A 14133-nucleotide genomic window follows, 5' to 3' on the forward strand; every position below is an offset into this window, starting at 1 on the left:
TACTCTGCTCCTGGTCTTTCTAATCTTCCCTCGCCTTCTCTACACTCTCCAAGAAGCCCGAGAGGCATTCCTTTTTATAGATCTGCTCTCTAGCTCCATCTAGTGGTCGATTATGATATTACATGCACCCTTTATGTACTGGACATTCTACTTAATGTCACATGGACAATCTGCATATTAACTAGAAATGCTACAATGATCATTTGAGCATGTGGCTAGACCACATTGATGGGGCAGTGTATAGGGAATTTTACTCTGTATCTAACCGAGTGCTGTACCTGTCTTGGAAGTGTTTGATGGGGTTAGTGTGGAGGGAGCTTTCCTCTGTATCTAACCCCGTGCTGTACCTGTTTTGAGAGTGTTTGATGTGGACAGTGTAGAGGGAGGTTTACTCTGTATCTAACCCCGTGCTGTACCTGTCCTGGGAGTATTTTTCTAAAATATAAATTTAAAGTGCCCAATTCTTTTCATGACTTTCCAAATTTGTTTTTTCAAATGAAGGGGCAATTTGTGGCCAATCCACCTTCTTGCACATTTTGGGTTCTGGGGGTGCAACCCACGCAGACACGGGGAGAATGTGCAATCTCCAAACAGTAAGAAGTCTAACAACACCAGGTTAAAGTCCAACAGGTTTGTTTCAAATCACTAGCTTTCGGAGCACAGCTCCTTCCTCAGGTGAATGGAAATGCGCTCCGAAAGCTAGTGATTTGAAACAAACCTGTTGGACTTTAACCTGGTGTTGTAAGACGTCTTACTGTGCTCATCCCAGTGAAATGCCGGCATCTCCACATCATGGCTACCATAATCTCCACACAGATGGTGACCCAGGGCAGGGATTGAACCTGTGAAGCTAACCACTATGCCACCGCCGCCTGCCCTGGGAGTGTTTGATGGGGACAGTGTAGGGAGAGCTTTACTCTGCATCCAACCTGTGCTGTACCTGCCTCAGGAATGATTGAAGGGACAGACTTGAGGGAGCTTTACTCTGTTTCCAGCAACGCTCTACCTACCCTGGGAGTGTTTAATACAGAAGGTCAGTGCCTGAAAGAGTTCCATTTCCAACTGCTACAACCCCTCTCCTCGACAAGCACAAGATTTAGTAATTTTGTTTAAAAACACAGCAGAGGAAAAGAACATTGTGCTCATCCCCCTGGCTATCCCAATTAAACTCCAATGAGCCTCAAATTCATTGGCTCTTTACCAGCTAGATTATTCCAAATATTTACTACTAATTATAAACTTGCCCTCTTATCCCACTGTTCTGACATCTTAGCCTGAATTAACTTTATCAGTACCGTCTAATTACTTTATATACACAGATGAGGATTAATTGCCTATCACTGCAAAGACACAAGATGGACTCCCTGCAACGCATAAGATGCTAAAGCAAGGCTCTGTCAGTGGAAATAAAACAGCATTAGGGTGAAGAAAAGTAGGTGAGTTCTCCCGTTCCCTGGCCAATATATATCCCTCAACCAACATCACTAATTAACCATAGCAGTCTATGTGATGTAGGTACACCCACAATGCCATTAGGGATGGATAGTGACCCAGAAACAGTGAAGGAACAGTGATATGTTTACAGTTCAGGATGGTGAGTGGCTTGAAGGGGAACTTCCAGATGGTTTTGTTCCTATGTGTTTGCTTCTCTTGATCCTCTAGATCAGGGGTGGGCAAACTTTTCCGTGCAAGGGCCACATTCAGAAATTCACAATTTTAAAGGGCCGCATAGTATTAATAGTCCCGGTTGTAACCAATTAGCGTGCGGCATATACCTCAGCGCTTCCCCCGGCGGCATCCTGCCCTCTTTATCTCTACTTTTCAAAAATGGCGCTTCACCCGGTTATGATTCTGGGCGCCTCATATAGAACATAGAACAGTACAGCACAGAGCAGGCCCTTCGGCCCTCGATGTTGTGCCGAGCAATGATCACGTCAACGTATCCACCTATACCAGTAACCCAACAGCCCCCCACATTAACCTTATTAAAAAAAAAAAAATTTTTTTTAAATTAAAAAAACAATTTTTTTTTAATGACTTGATCTTGGTGGGCCGCATAAAGACCTTTGGCGGGCCGCAGTTTGCCCACCCCTGCTCTAGATGGTGGTGGTCGTCCGTTTGGAAATTGCTGTCTAAGGAGCCTTAGTGCAGTGCATCTTGTAGATGGCACACATGGTTGCGACTGTTTGTCGGTGGTGGAGGGACTGAATGTTTGTGGCTGGGGTGCCAATCAAGTTCATTGCATTGTCCTGGGTGGTGACAAGCTTCTTGAGTGTTGTTGGAGCTGCACTCATCCAGGCAAGTGGCGTGTATTCCATTACAGTCCTGACCTGTTCCTTGTAGATGGTGGAGAGGCTTTGGGGGGTCAGGAGGTGAGTTACACCCTGCAGAATTCCAACCTCTGACCTACTCTTGTAATCATGGTGTTTATTTGGCTAGTCCAGTTCCGTTTCTGGTCGATGGTAACCCCAGGATGTTGATCGTGGGGTATTCAGCGATGTTAATGCCATTGAATGTCAAGGGGCAATGGTTAGATTTTCTCTTGTTCGAGATGGTCATTACCTGGCACTTAAGTGGCATGAATATTACTTGCCACTTGTCAGCCCAAGTATGAATATTGTCCATTCTTGCTGCATTTGTACATGGACTGCTTCAGTGTCTGAGGAGTCATGAATGAACACTGTGCAATCCCCACTTCTAACCTCATGATGGAAGGAAGGTCATTGATGAAGCAGCTGAAGATGGTTGTGCCTAGGACACTATCCTGAGGAACTGCTGCAGTGATATCCTGGAGCTGCAATGATTGACCTCCAACTACTGCAACCATTTTCCTTTGTGCCAGGCGTGACTCGGACCATCGGAGAGTCCCCCCCCCCCCCCGATTCCCATTGACTCCGGTTTAGCTAGGGCTCCTTGATGCCATACTTGGTCAAATGTTGCCTTGATGTTAAGGGCAGGCGCTCTCACCTCACCATAATAGAGATGTTTAAACTTATGAAGGTGTTTATAGGATAGAAATAGAGATGTTTAAACTTGTGGCGAATACAGAACTAGGGGATGTAAATAAAATATAATCATTAAAAAATCCAAAAAGGAATTCAGGAGAAACCTCTTTGCCCAGAGAATGTTTTGAAAGTGGAATTCATTATTGCAAGGAGAAGTTGCTGCATTATTTCTGTGCTGTACAGGATGGTCATCTCACCTTCACTGTAAAGTTGAGCATCAAACAGTCAGGATGAGCTTCCGCTAGCTTATAGAAGAGGTCTCTCCAAGTCACATGAGCGATCATTTGTTCCAGCCAAGCCGGGGTCTAAAAAGAAAGAAACACTTGAGAGTTAAACTCTGCAGTTATATCAGCAACTGCAATAGGGACAGCTATGTCTCACTCAGCTAGAATATCTGCCAGATCGGACTGATTTCAAACAGTGCCCGTTTGGTTGCTCAACATGTGGTGGGTGGAAAGAGAAGAAACTTCCATCTACACAACACAACCGTAGGATGTCCGAATGCAGCCAACTAAGCACTTTCGAATTATGGCGGAGGAAGATATTAGGTTCCTCCATAGAGTCAACACTAATTTCTCTGCTTTGTTTTGGATGCACAGAAGGGTGTAAACTCAAGGAGTTAATTTACTAATAATCATGGTCATTTCATTCCCAACTGACACAATTTTATCCCCGTCAATTGTCACGTTGATCGATGCCTCCAGCGATTGGCCTTTCTCAGGAGTCTAACTGAAATGGAGATTTCGTGGCCTGACAATGTCACTGTTGGAGCAATGTTATTGTAACAAGAACTCCGAATTCATTTCTGAATTCCTTTTTAATCTCATGTCAGCTGAAGTTGCATAGCTGGAATGGTAAAGTTCTGAACCCAACTTTGTAGGGTCAAAATCTCACATGTGAAACTGATTGATCCTCAATAAGCTTTCTTATTATCCTTAGAAATTGCACTTTGCGATCAGGCCGTCTTTAAATTTATTGCTTGTCCGAAACTAACTTCTGAACAGCTGAGAATACTATTGGAGAATTTACCTGGGAAGAAAATGAACACACAACATTTGGAAGGGGCTGAGGGGATGAGTGCGGGTCATGTTCAAATTTTCCATTTTCTGAAACAATGGAAAATTGAAAACATCCACATGGATCCTGTGAAAGGCCTAAATGTCCTATTATGACTTCCTTAGTAATGGATTCTGGGCAGCACAGTGGTTAGCACTGCTGCCTCACTGCACCGAGGTCCCAGGTTCGATCCTGGCTCTGGTCTCACTGTCCGTTTGGAGTTTGCACATTCTCCCAGTGTTTGCGTGGGTTTGCCCCCACAACCCAAAAGTGTGCGGGTTAGGTGGATTGGGTATTCTAAATTTTTTTTTTAATGGATGCTAACAATTTCCCAATTACAGAGGTTAAACTAACTGGTCTATAGTTTACTATTTTCTACCTCCCTCCCTTTTTGAATTACATTTAGTAGTAAGAATTATATACAACTTTACAAACATATTTACAATTACTGCCAGGACTCTTTACATCCTCACATAATTTGTTTTGCTGGGGGCTCGGAGGGGGAGTCTTGTTCCCCCCTTGAGTTCTTGACGGAGGTTATGATGGTCCGCCTTCCCGGTTTAGCCCGTGTGGGAAGAATCAGTGTCCCCTCCTGCGAGTAGCCTTTCTCCACAATCCTTCTCAGTTATACTCGAGCTCCCTTTCATCCAGGCAGTGCTCCCTTTCCCTCCCCCTTCCTATCCCTACACCCACCTTCCCATCTGCCCCCCCCCCCCCCCCCCCCCCCCCCCTAGTTGCTGGCGACGAACAGGTCTGCAAAGGGGTTTGTGATTTCCATGTGTCGTGGAATCTCTCCTCGGACCCCCTTCTCGACAATTTTATTTTTCTAGTTGCAGGAACTCGGCCAGGTCTGAGAGTCACTCCAAGGCCCTGGGTGATGCTGCTGACTTCCAGCCTAGAAGAAATCTGTGCCTTGTGATCAGTGAGGCGAAGGCCAGGGTGTCCGCCCCTTCCCCATCCAGAGTCCTGGATGTTCTGTCACCCCTAAAACTGCCACAAATAGGTATGGCTCCATCTCCACCCCAACACCTGCAGGATAGACTCTCGCCGGTTTTGTTCTTCCATGTGTGATTCCCTGCTCCGAGGTTGAGGTTTCTCTCCCCCCTCCACCCATCTCTACGGGCTTTTCAGCTGGGCAGCTGATTCTTTCCCATCCTGCTTGGCAGTGCAGTCAACGGAAGGGGGTTGTTAGTCTGGGGGATTATCAGTACTTTTGGTGCCCATTTGGATCTAATAGACCCGAGTCGAAGTTCTTAGACGACAGCCACCTTTCCTGTGACCGCACAGCTCATGACTGCCACCGTAAGACTCTCTTTGGTCTTTTTATTACTTTTTAGGAACTCTTTGTTAATCTTTGAAAGTTTCCCAATCTCACAGCCTGCACCTCGCCATTGCAATATGGAATACCTTGGTTTTTGTCTTTATGTTATGTTTAATTTCCTTGCTTTGCCATGGATGTTTTTTTTTCCCCCTGACACACATTCTTCCTCTCTGGAAAAGATTTTAGTTGGGAGGAATTGAATATCTCCTTCAGCAACTGCCAACAACTACCTTTTAGACTTCCTGTCTAGTTCACTGGGGCCAAATCTGTCCTCATGCCAACGTAATTATTTTTGTTTTAACACCAGAGCGTTAATGTGGGACTCCATTTTCTCACTCACAATTCGAATTTGAAATTCCATCACTCTTCCCTCAGAAAATGCCTACAGTGCAGAAGGAGGCCATTCGGCCCATCGAGTCAGCACTGACCCTCTGAAAGAGCAACTTATCGTGGCCCAGTCCCACGCCCTACCATTTAAAAAAATAAATTTAGAGTACCCAATTAAGAGGCAATGTAGTGTGGCCAATCCACCTACCCTGCACACCTTTAGGTTGTGGGGGCGAACCCACGCACATACGGGCAGAATGTGCAAACTCCACACGGACAGTGATCCAGGGCCAGGATCAAACGCCATGAGGCAGCAGTGCTGCCCTCCTGCACCCTATCATGGCCAATCCACCTAACCTGCACATCTTTGAACTGTGGGGGGAAACCGGAGCACCTGGAGGAAACCCATACAGACATGGGAAGAAAGTGCAAATTCCACACAGAGTCACCTGAGGCCGGAATTGAACCTGGGTCCCTGGCGCTGTGAGGCAGCAGTGCTAACTACTGTGCCGCCCCATTAATTAATCCCTCCTCATTACACAATACCAACTCAAGAATAGCTTGCTCCCTGGTTGGTTCCACAACAAATTGCTCCAAGAAACAATCTCTAATGCATTCAGTGAACTTTCCCTCAAAGCTACCAAAGCCTTGCCAATTTGATTAATCCAGTCTATATGCATATTAAAATCACCCATAATTATTGTCGTATCTTTCTTACAAGCCTCTAATGCTTCCTGGTTTACACTGTGCCCCACTGCGGAACTACTGTTTGGAGACTTCTTTCCTTTGCTATTTCTTATTTCTACCCAGACTCATTCCAAGTCTTGATCTCCAGTGCCTATATCACTTCACACAACACCACTGATCCCTTCCTTTACCAGCAAGCCTACACCACCTTCTTTACCTTTCTGTCTATCCTTCCAAAATATTGAGTACCCTTGGATATTCAACTCCCAGACCCGGTCTCCTTGTAACCATGTAATTGCCACCAAATCATACCCCTTTGTCTCAATTTGTGCTGTAAACTCATTAATTTTGGGGGCGACATGGTGGTGCAGTGGTTAATTGGTGGTGCAATTGGACAAAAAGAATTGGGTTCTCTAGAAATTTAGGACAAAAAGGGGGAAAACCGATTAATTATGTTCTGCATGCTTCATGCATTCAGACACAAAGGGCTGAATTCGCCGTTTCAGGGACTATGTCCCCACGCCGTCGTGTTTGTTTTACGCCAGAGAAACTGGCATCAAAAGGCCACAGATTCACAGCCTTGCAGGGGGCTAGCAGGCAGCTGTCGTGGAGCTCGCAGCTCCAGCTGCCAGTACGGCCTCTCGCACGTCCTAGTCAGAGGCCGCGCATGCGCACGGCGGCGGCCTCCAGCGGTGTTGCCATGCTCCATGGCAGACTCAGACTGCGGAACTGGACCGTGGAGACAGTGCCCCCGATCGGCTGCGCGCCCGATCTGGACTGCTGCACAATAAAGGCCCAGTCCGGTATGAGGCCCTCCCTGCCCTCTGATCGGCCTGCCCCTGACTATGGCGGCCACAGGCTGAATCTGCAGCCGCCACGCAAGCATCCCAAATGGCAGGACCATGAGTGATTCACGCCGTTGGGAATTCGGCCAGTCGGGGGGCGGAGAATAGCGAGGTGGGCCTCTGGCAATGGCCTCCGAGTACGGCGCTTTTTGAGGAGCGGAGAATCACCGACCCGGCGCCGGTCCAGATTTCATGCGGGAAACTTGATTCTCCACCCTGGTGCCGAATGAGATTTTGGTGTCGGGTGCAGAGAATCCAGCCTCATAGTTTCTTATATTATCAAATTTACCTACTCTTGCCTGATTCCTTGGTGCAATATGACGTCCACACATTCTATCATTTCCTTTTATTTTCTGGTAACAATCCACCTCGTTATTAACCTGCACTCCTACCTTCTCCTTTAATTTTGATTTTCTAATTTTACATACAACCAAATCCTCCCTTTGCAGTTGGACCGTCAAAATCTTCTGAACCCGGGTGTGAGAGTGCTGCTAATTGAGTCATGGCTGACAATGACTAGTCGCAGTTTTCACACATTTTCCCTGACTGGATGAAAAGCCACAATTCCCAGAGTTCCTCATGCTACCTGTTCATAGGATACTTTAAAAAGCAGAGCAGACAATTTTACATTCTGCATTGACTGTCTTCTCACTGCACACTCTAATCCCTTGCGATTCTCTCTGACACAATCCATATATTTAATGTTACAATGGATTTAATCAGTTAAAATTACAACACCAATCAAGGGTATCCTTCCTTTCAGTATTGTAGCACCAATCTGACGCATATTTTATTCTACTATTCTTCAACTGCCTTTCTAAGCTTTTCTTAAATGGTCCATATTTCAATCACACACTTAGTAGTTCATTCCACAGGCATGTAGCCCACTGTGCAAAATAGATTTCTCGGTCCTAATTATCTTATATCTAAGTCCACTCATTACCAAATCTTCAATAGCTGTTCCTATCTACTCTGTTGCATTGTGTTATCACTTTAAAACACTCTCTCAAAGCATTTTGTAATCTCCTCTGTTCCTGTACTTGCAGCATTTCTTCTTGATCTCTTGACCTTTAACCATTACCCTTGACTGTCGATTTCTCAAGGTGTCATGCACAGAGTTCAGAGAATGGTTGTGACGTTTAGCTGCTAACCCACCTGACTTCTACACCCTCCCTGGCCTGTCGTTGCAACTCCACAAAAGGGTTAAACCACAAGTAGATGTTTGAAACAAGTGCTTATCTCAAAAGAAACCTGAACTGACAGAGATAACAACATAAAAACTCCCATGACATTTGGTCAGCCTTGTTAACACATATTTATGATTAGTGTAACCGGTCAGAGTTCTTCTGGACAGTCACCGTCAACCTTTCGGAGATAACGTAGTTCAGATTCAGGTACTGTGCAATGGGAGCAGTCATTAAGGATCAGCCTAAATCCCAAAGTATTTTATGTCACAGGACTGCAGCAGATGGGACTGAATTTGTCTGAACTCCCTGCTCTCAAAACCTACTTCAGCCGATGGCTGCATATCAATGCAATGCAGGAGATTGGCTCTTACATGATAAATGACAGAGAAAGAAACAAGTGATTGTGAGCCTACAGAGAAACCTCTCAGCAATAGAAAATTCCAGGTACGTCAGGATCCCATATAAATTCAGATTACTCTTTGCTGGAGTGAGGGAATTGCTGGGATTATGTTTGGCAAACCTGTTCCTGACCTCAGCGTCACCCATTAGATCATCTCACTTCCAGTGTCTCAGTCTATGGAATGCTGAAGACGGGTGCTCAGAGAATGAGCTGAGAGTAACACAACTCAATACACGTGGAACGAGCGAGAACAGAGGAGTGACGCGATGATGTCATGCAACTGGGATCCCTACACTGCTACACACAAAATGGCAGAGTGGGCAAGGAATTCCCAACACTAGCATTTAGATACAGAATAGGGATTGACCTGTTCCTATTGGAGTACCATGGTGTAGAGGGTCTATTGTGTCTTTTCCTATGCTGGGTCACTGTCTGTGCGGAGTCTGCAAGTTCTCCCTGTGTCTACATGGGTTTCCTCCAGGTGCTCCAGTTTCCTCCCACAGTCCAAAGACGTGCAGGTTAGGTGGATTGGCCACGATAAATTGCCCTTAGTGGCCAAAAAACGTTAGGAGGGGTTACGGGGATAGGGTGGAAGTGAGGGCTTAAGTGGGTTGGTGCAGACTTGATGGGCCGAATGGCCTCCTTCTGCACTGTATGATCTATGTCTATGTCTATGCAGGTGTCACACTATAAATACATGACCTAATTTTGAAAACACTTTCCGAGCATTACCTCCCCCTCCTCTGTGAAGATGGAATCAGCTTTCCGAGGATCAAAGTGTTTGATCAGCAAACTCTTCAAATGGTTTTCAACGGTCTCCTGAACATGTGACGGTTCAACTCCTGAGGAAGAAAAAGGCACAAGCTGCAACAGAAGTCAGACAAATAAAACAGATATATAGACCTGCCCTTAGGCAACACAACATAGTCCAGCCATATATAAGGACTTGAGGGGGAAATGTTCAGCTCATCAAAACCCAAAAACATAGGATAAGGATGGGTATAACCCAAACATACCAGATCGAAGGACGTGGCCGTCAAATTCCAGGCCAGCCGGACACACGGATGTAAGGCCGGCCATTGGACTAGTCAACAAGCTCCACCTATAGCTGAGAGAGTTGGTGGTGGGATTTCTTTCTGTCTCCTAATAATAATAATCTTTATTAGCAAAAGTAGGCTTACATTAACACTGCAATGAAGTTACTGTGAAACGCCACTAGTCGCCACATTCCGGCGCCTGTTTGGGTACACAGAGGGAGAATTCAGAATGTCCAATTCACCTAACAGCACGTCTTTCGGGTCTTGTGGGAGGAAACCGGTGCACCTGGAGGAAACTCACACAGGCACGGGGAGAACGTGCAGACTCCGCACATACAGTGACCCATGCCAGGAATCGAATCTGGGACCCTGGCGCTGTGAAGCCATAGTGCTAACCACTGTGCTACTATGCTATGTATTAAGGAGGGTAAAAAAACAGTTAGGGTCCCAAGTTCTGATCACTGTTTAGTAATTGTTACTAAACGTGCAAACGTGTGGACATCAGATGAGAATGTGATTGGCCTGGGCTATTTTGTCCCTTTACATTCAATTAGCCTGACAGCCATTTAGGCTTGCGTGTGAACTACAGCCACTTGGATGAGGCACAGGAAGGTGACCAAGGCGCGAATCATGCTGAAATGCCAAGAAGTGCCACAAGAACTGGGCGTGGAGGGGGTAACATCACCACAAGCCTCTCTTCGATTAGGATTGGTGAAGGAGACAGGGAATGGGTGACCAAAAGGCAGAGAAAGAGCAGGAAGGCACTGCAGGTGTCCCCTGCGGTTATCTCCCTCCAAAACAGGTATACCGTTTCGGATACTGTTGAGGGAGATGGCTCACCAGGGGAAGGCAGTAGTAGCCAGGCTCATGGCACCGTGGCTGGCTCTGCTGCACAGAAGGGCGGGAAAAAGACTGGCAGGGCTATAGTCATAGGGGATTCAATTGTAAGGGAGTAGACAGGCGTTTCTGTGGTCTAAAACGAGACTCCGAATGGTATGTTGCCTCCCGGGTGCACGGGTCAGGGATGTCTCAGATCGGCTGCAGGACATAGTGAAGGGGGAGGGTGAACAGTCAGTTGTCGTGGTGCATATAGGCACCAACGACATAGGTAAAAAACGGGATGAGGTCCTACAATCAGAATTTAGGGAGTTAGGAGATAAGTTAAACAGTAGGACCTCAAAGGTAGTAATCTCAGGATTGCTACCAGTGCCACGAGACAGTCAGAGTAGAAATTCAAGAATGGTCAGAATGAATACGTGGCTTGAGAGATGGTGCAGGAGGGATGGGGGTTCAGATTTTTGGGACATTGGAACCGGTTCTGGGGGCGGTGGGACCATTACAAATCGGATGGTCTACACCTGGGCAGGACTGGAACCAATGTCCTAGGGGGTGCTTTTGCTAACACTGTTGGGGAGGTTTTAAACTAATGTGGCAAGGGGATGGGAACCACATTAGGAAGTTAGAGGTCAGTAAAGAGGCAGCAACTAAAGCCAGAAAGGTACTAGATAATAAACTCAATGTGACTAAGGGAAAGAGTAGACAGGGAAGAGATGATGAATACAAAGGGACAGGTGGTCTGAGGTGCATTTGTTTTAATGCGAGAAGTGTAGCAGGTAAGGCAGATGAATTTAGGGCTTGGATTAGTACCTGGGAATATGATGTGATTGGTATTACTGAGACTTGGTTGCGGGAAGGGCAAGACTGGCAACTAAATATCCCAGGGTGTAGATGCTTCAGGAGGGATAGAAAGGGAGGTAAAAGGGGTGGAGGAGTTGCATTACTAGTCAGAGATGATATTCAGCTGTGATTAAGGAGGGCACGATGGAGGATTCGAGCACTGAGGCAATATGGATAGAGCTAAGAAATAGGAAGGGTGCAGTAACATTGTTGGGACTTTACTACAGGCCTCCCAACAGCGAGCGTGAAGTAGAGGTACAAATATGTAGACAGATTATAGAACAATGTAGGAGCAATATGGTGTTGTGATGGGAGATTTTAACTTCCCCAATATTGAATGGGACTCATGTAGTGTTGGAGGTGTAGATGGAGCAGAATTTGTAAGGAACATCCAGGAGAGTTTTTTTAGAGCAGTATGTAAATAGTCCAACTCAGGAAGGGACCATGCTGGACCTGGTATTGGGGAATGATCCCGGCCAGTTGGTTGAACTTTCAGTCGGTGATTACTTTGGGAATAGCATTCACAATTCCGTAAGTTTTAGAATACTCATGGACAAAGACAAGAGTGGTCCTAAAGGAAGAGTGCTAAATTGGGGAAAGACCAAAAATAACAAAATTCGGCAGGAGCTAGGGAATGTGGATTGGGAGCAGCTGTTTATGGGTAAATCCACATTTGAAATGTGGGAGTCTTTTAAGAAAAGGTTGATTAGAGTGCAGGACAGACATGTCACAGTGAAAATGAGGGATAGAAATGGCAAGATTAGGGAACCATGGATGACGGGTGGAATTGTGAGACTAGCTAAGATGAGAAAGGAAGCATACATAAGATCGAGGCGACTCAAAACTGATGAAGCTTTGGAGGAATATCGTGAAAGTAGGACAAATCTCAAACGCGCAATAAAGAGGGCTAATAGGGGTCATGAAATATCTTTGGCTAACAGGGTTAAGGAAAATCCCAAAGCCTTTTATTCGTATATAAGGAGCAAGAGGGTAACTAGAGAAATGACTGGCCCACTCAAAGACAAAAGAGGAAATTTATGCGTGGAGTCAGAGGAAATGAGTAAGATTCTTAATGAGTACTTTGCATCGGTATTCACCAAGGAGAGGGACATGACGGATGTTGAGGCTAGGGATGGATGTTTAAATACTCTAGGTCATGTCGCCATAAGGAAGGGGGAGGTTTTGGGTATTCTAAAAGGCATTAAGGTGGACAAGTCCCCAGGACCGGATGGAATCTATCCCAGGTTTCTGAGGGAAACGAGGGACGAAATAGCTGGGGCCTTAACAGATATCTTTGCAGCATCCTTGAGCACGGGTGAGGTCCCGGAGGACTGGAGAATTGCTAATGTTGTCCCTTTGTTTAAGAAGGGTAGCAGGGATAATCCAGGGAATTACAGACCTGTGAGCTTGATCTTTGACTGTGAGTGGTAGGCAAACTGTTGGAGAAGATACTGAGGGATAGGATCTATTCACATTTGGAAGAAAATAGACTTATCAGTGATAGGCAGCATGGTTTTGTGGAGGGAAGGTCATGTCTTACAAACCTAATAGAATTCTTTGAGGAAGTGACCAAGTTAATTGATGAGGGAAGGGCTGTAGATGTCATATACATGGACTTCAGTAAGGCGTTTGATAAGTTTCCCATGGCAGGTTGATGGAAAAAGTGAAGTCGTATGGGGTACTAGCTAGATGGATAAAGAACTGGCTGGGCAACAGGAGACAGAGAGTAGTGGTGGAAGGGAGTGTCTCAAAATGGAGAAAGACGACTAGTGGTGTTCCACAGGGATCCGTGCTCGGACCACTGTTGTTTGTGATATACATAAATGATCTGGATGACGGTATAGGTGGTCTGATGAGCAAGTTTGCAGATGATACTAAGATTGGTGGAGTTGCAGATAGCGAGGAGGACTGTCAGAGAATACAGCAAAATATAGATAGATTGGAGAGTTGGGCAGAGAAATGGCAGATGGAGTTCAATCCAGGCAAATGCGAGGTGATGCATTTTGGAAGATCTAATTCAAGAGCGGACTATATGGTCAATGGAAGAGTCCTGGGGAAAATTGATGTACAGAGAGATCTGGGAGTTCAGGTCCATTGTACCCTGAAGGTGGCAACGCAGGTCGATTGAGTGGTCAAGAAGGCATACAGTATGCTTGCCTTCATCGGACGAGGTATTGAGTACAAGAGTCGGCAGGTCATGTTACAGTTGTATAGGACTTTGGTTAGGCCATATTTGGAATACTGCGAGCAGTTCTGGTCGCCACATTACCAGAAGGATGTGGATGCTTTAGAGAGGGTGGAGAGGAGGTTCACCAGGATGTTGCCTGGTATGGAGGGTGCTAGCTATGAAGAAAGGCTGAGTAGATTAGGATTGTTTTCGTTGGAAAGACGCAGGTTGAGGGGAGACCTGATTGAGGTATACAAAATTATGAGAGGTATGGACAGGGTGGATAGCAACAAGATTTTCCCAAGAGTGGGGGTGTCAATTACAAGGGGTCACGATTTCAAGGTGAGAGGGGGAAAGTTTAAGGGAGATGTGCGTGGAAAGTTTTTCACGCAGAGGGTGGTGGGTGCCTGGAACGCTTTGCCAG

General features: G+C 45.9%; 1 protein-coding gene across 1 annotated transcript in view; it reads right to left on the bottom strand.

The window, feature by feature from the left end:
- nelfcd (negative elongation factor complex member C/D) overlaps positions 1-14133 on the bottom strand; it is an 89814-nt gene that overhangs the window by 37717 nt on the left and 37964 nt on the right. The window contains exons 4-5 of the mRNA XM_038802968.1: positions 9561-9670; positions 3203-3310 (exon numbers count right to left, since the gene is read on the bottom strand). Of these exons, the coding sequence (XP_038658896.1) occupies positions 3203-3310; positions 9561-9670 (218 nt within the window). The remainder of the gene's footprint in view (positions 1-3202; positions 3311-9560; positions 9671-14133) is intronic.

Source organism: Scyliorhinus canicula, chromosome 7 (genome assembly GCF_902713615.1).
Source record: "Scyliorhinus canicula chromosome 7, sScyCan1.1, whole genome shotgun sequence".
Taxonomy (NCBI): Eukaryota; Metazoa; Chordata; class Chondrichthyes; order Carcharhiniformes; family Scyliorhinidae; genus Scyliorhinus; species Scyliorhinus canicula.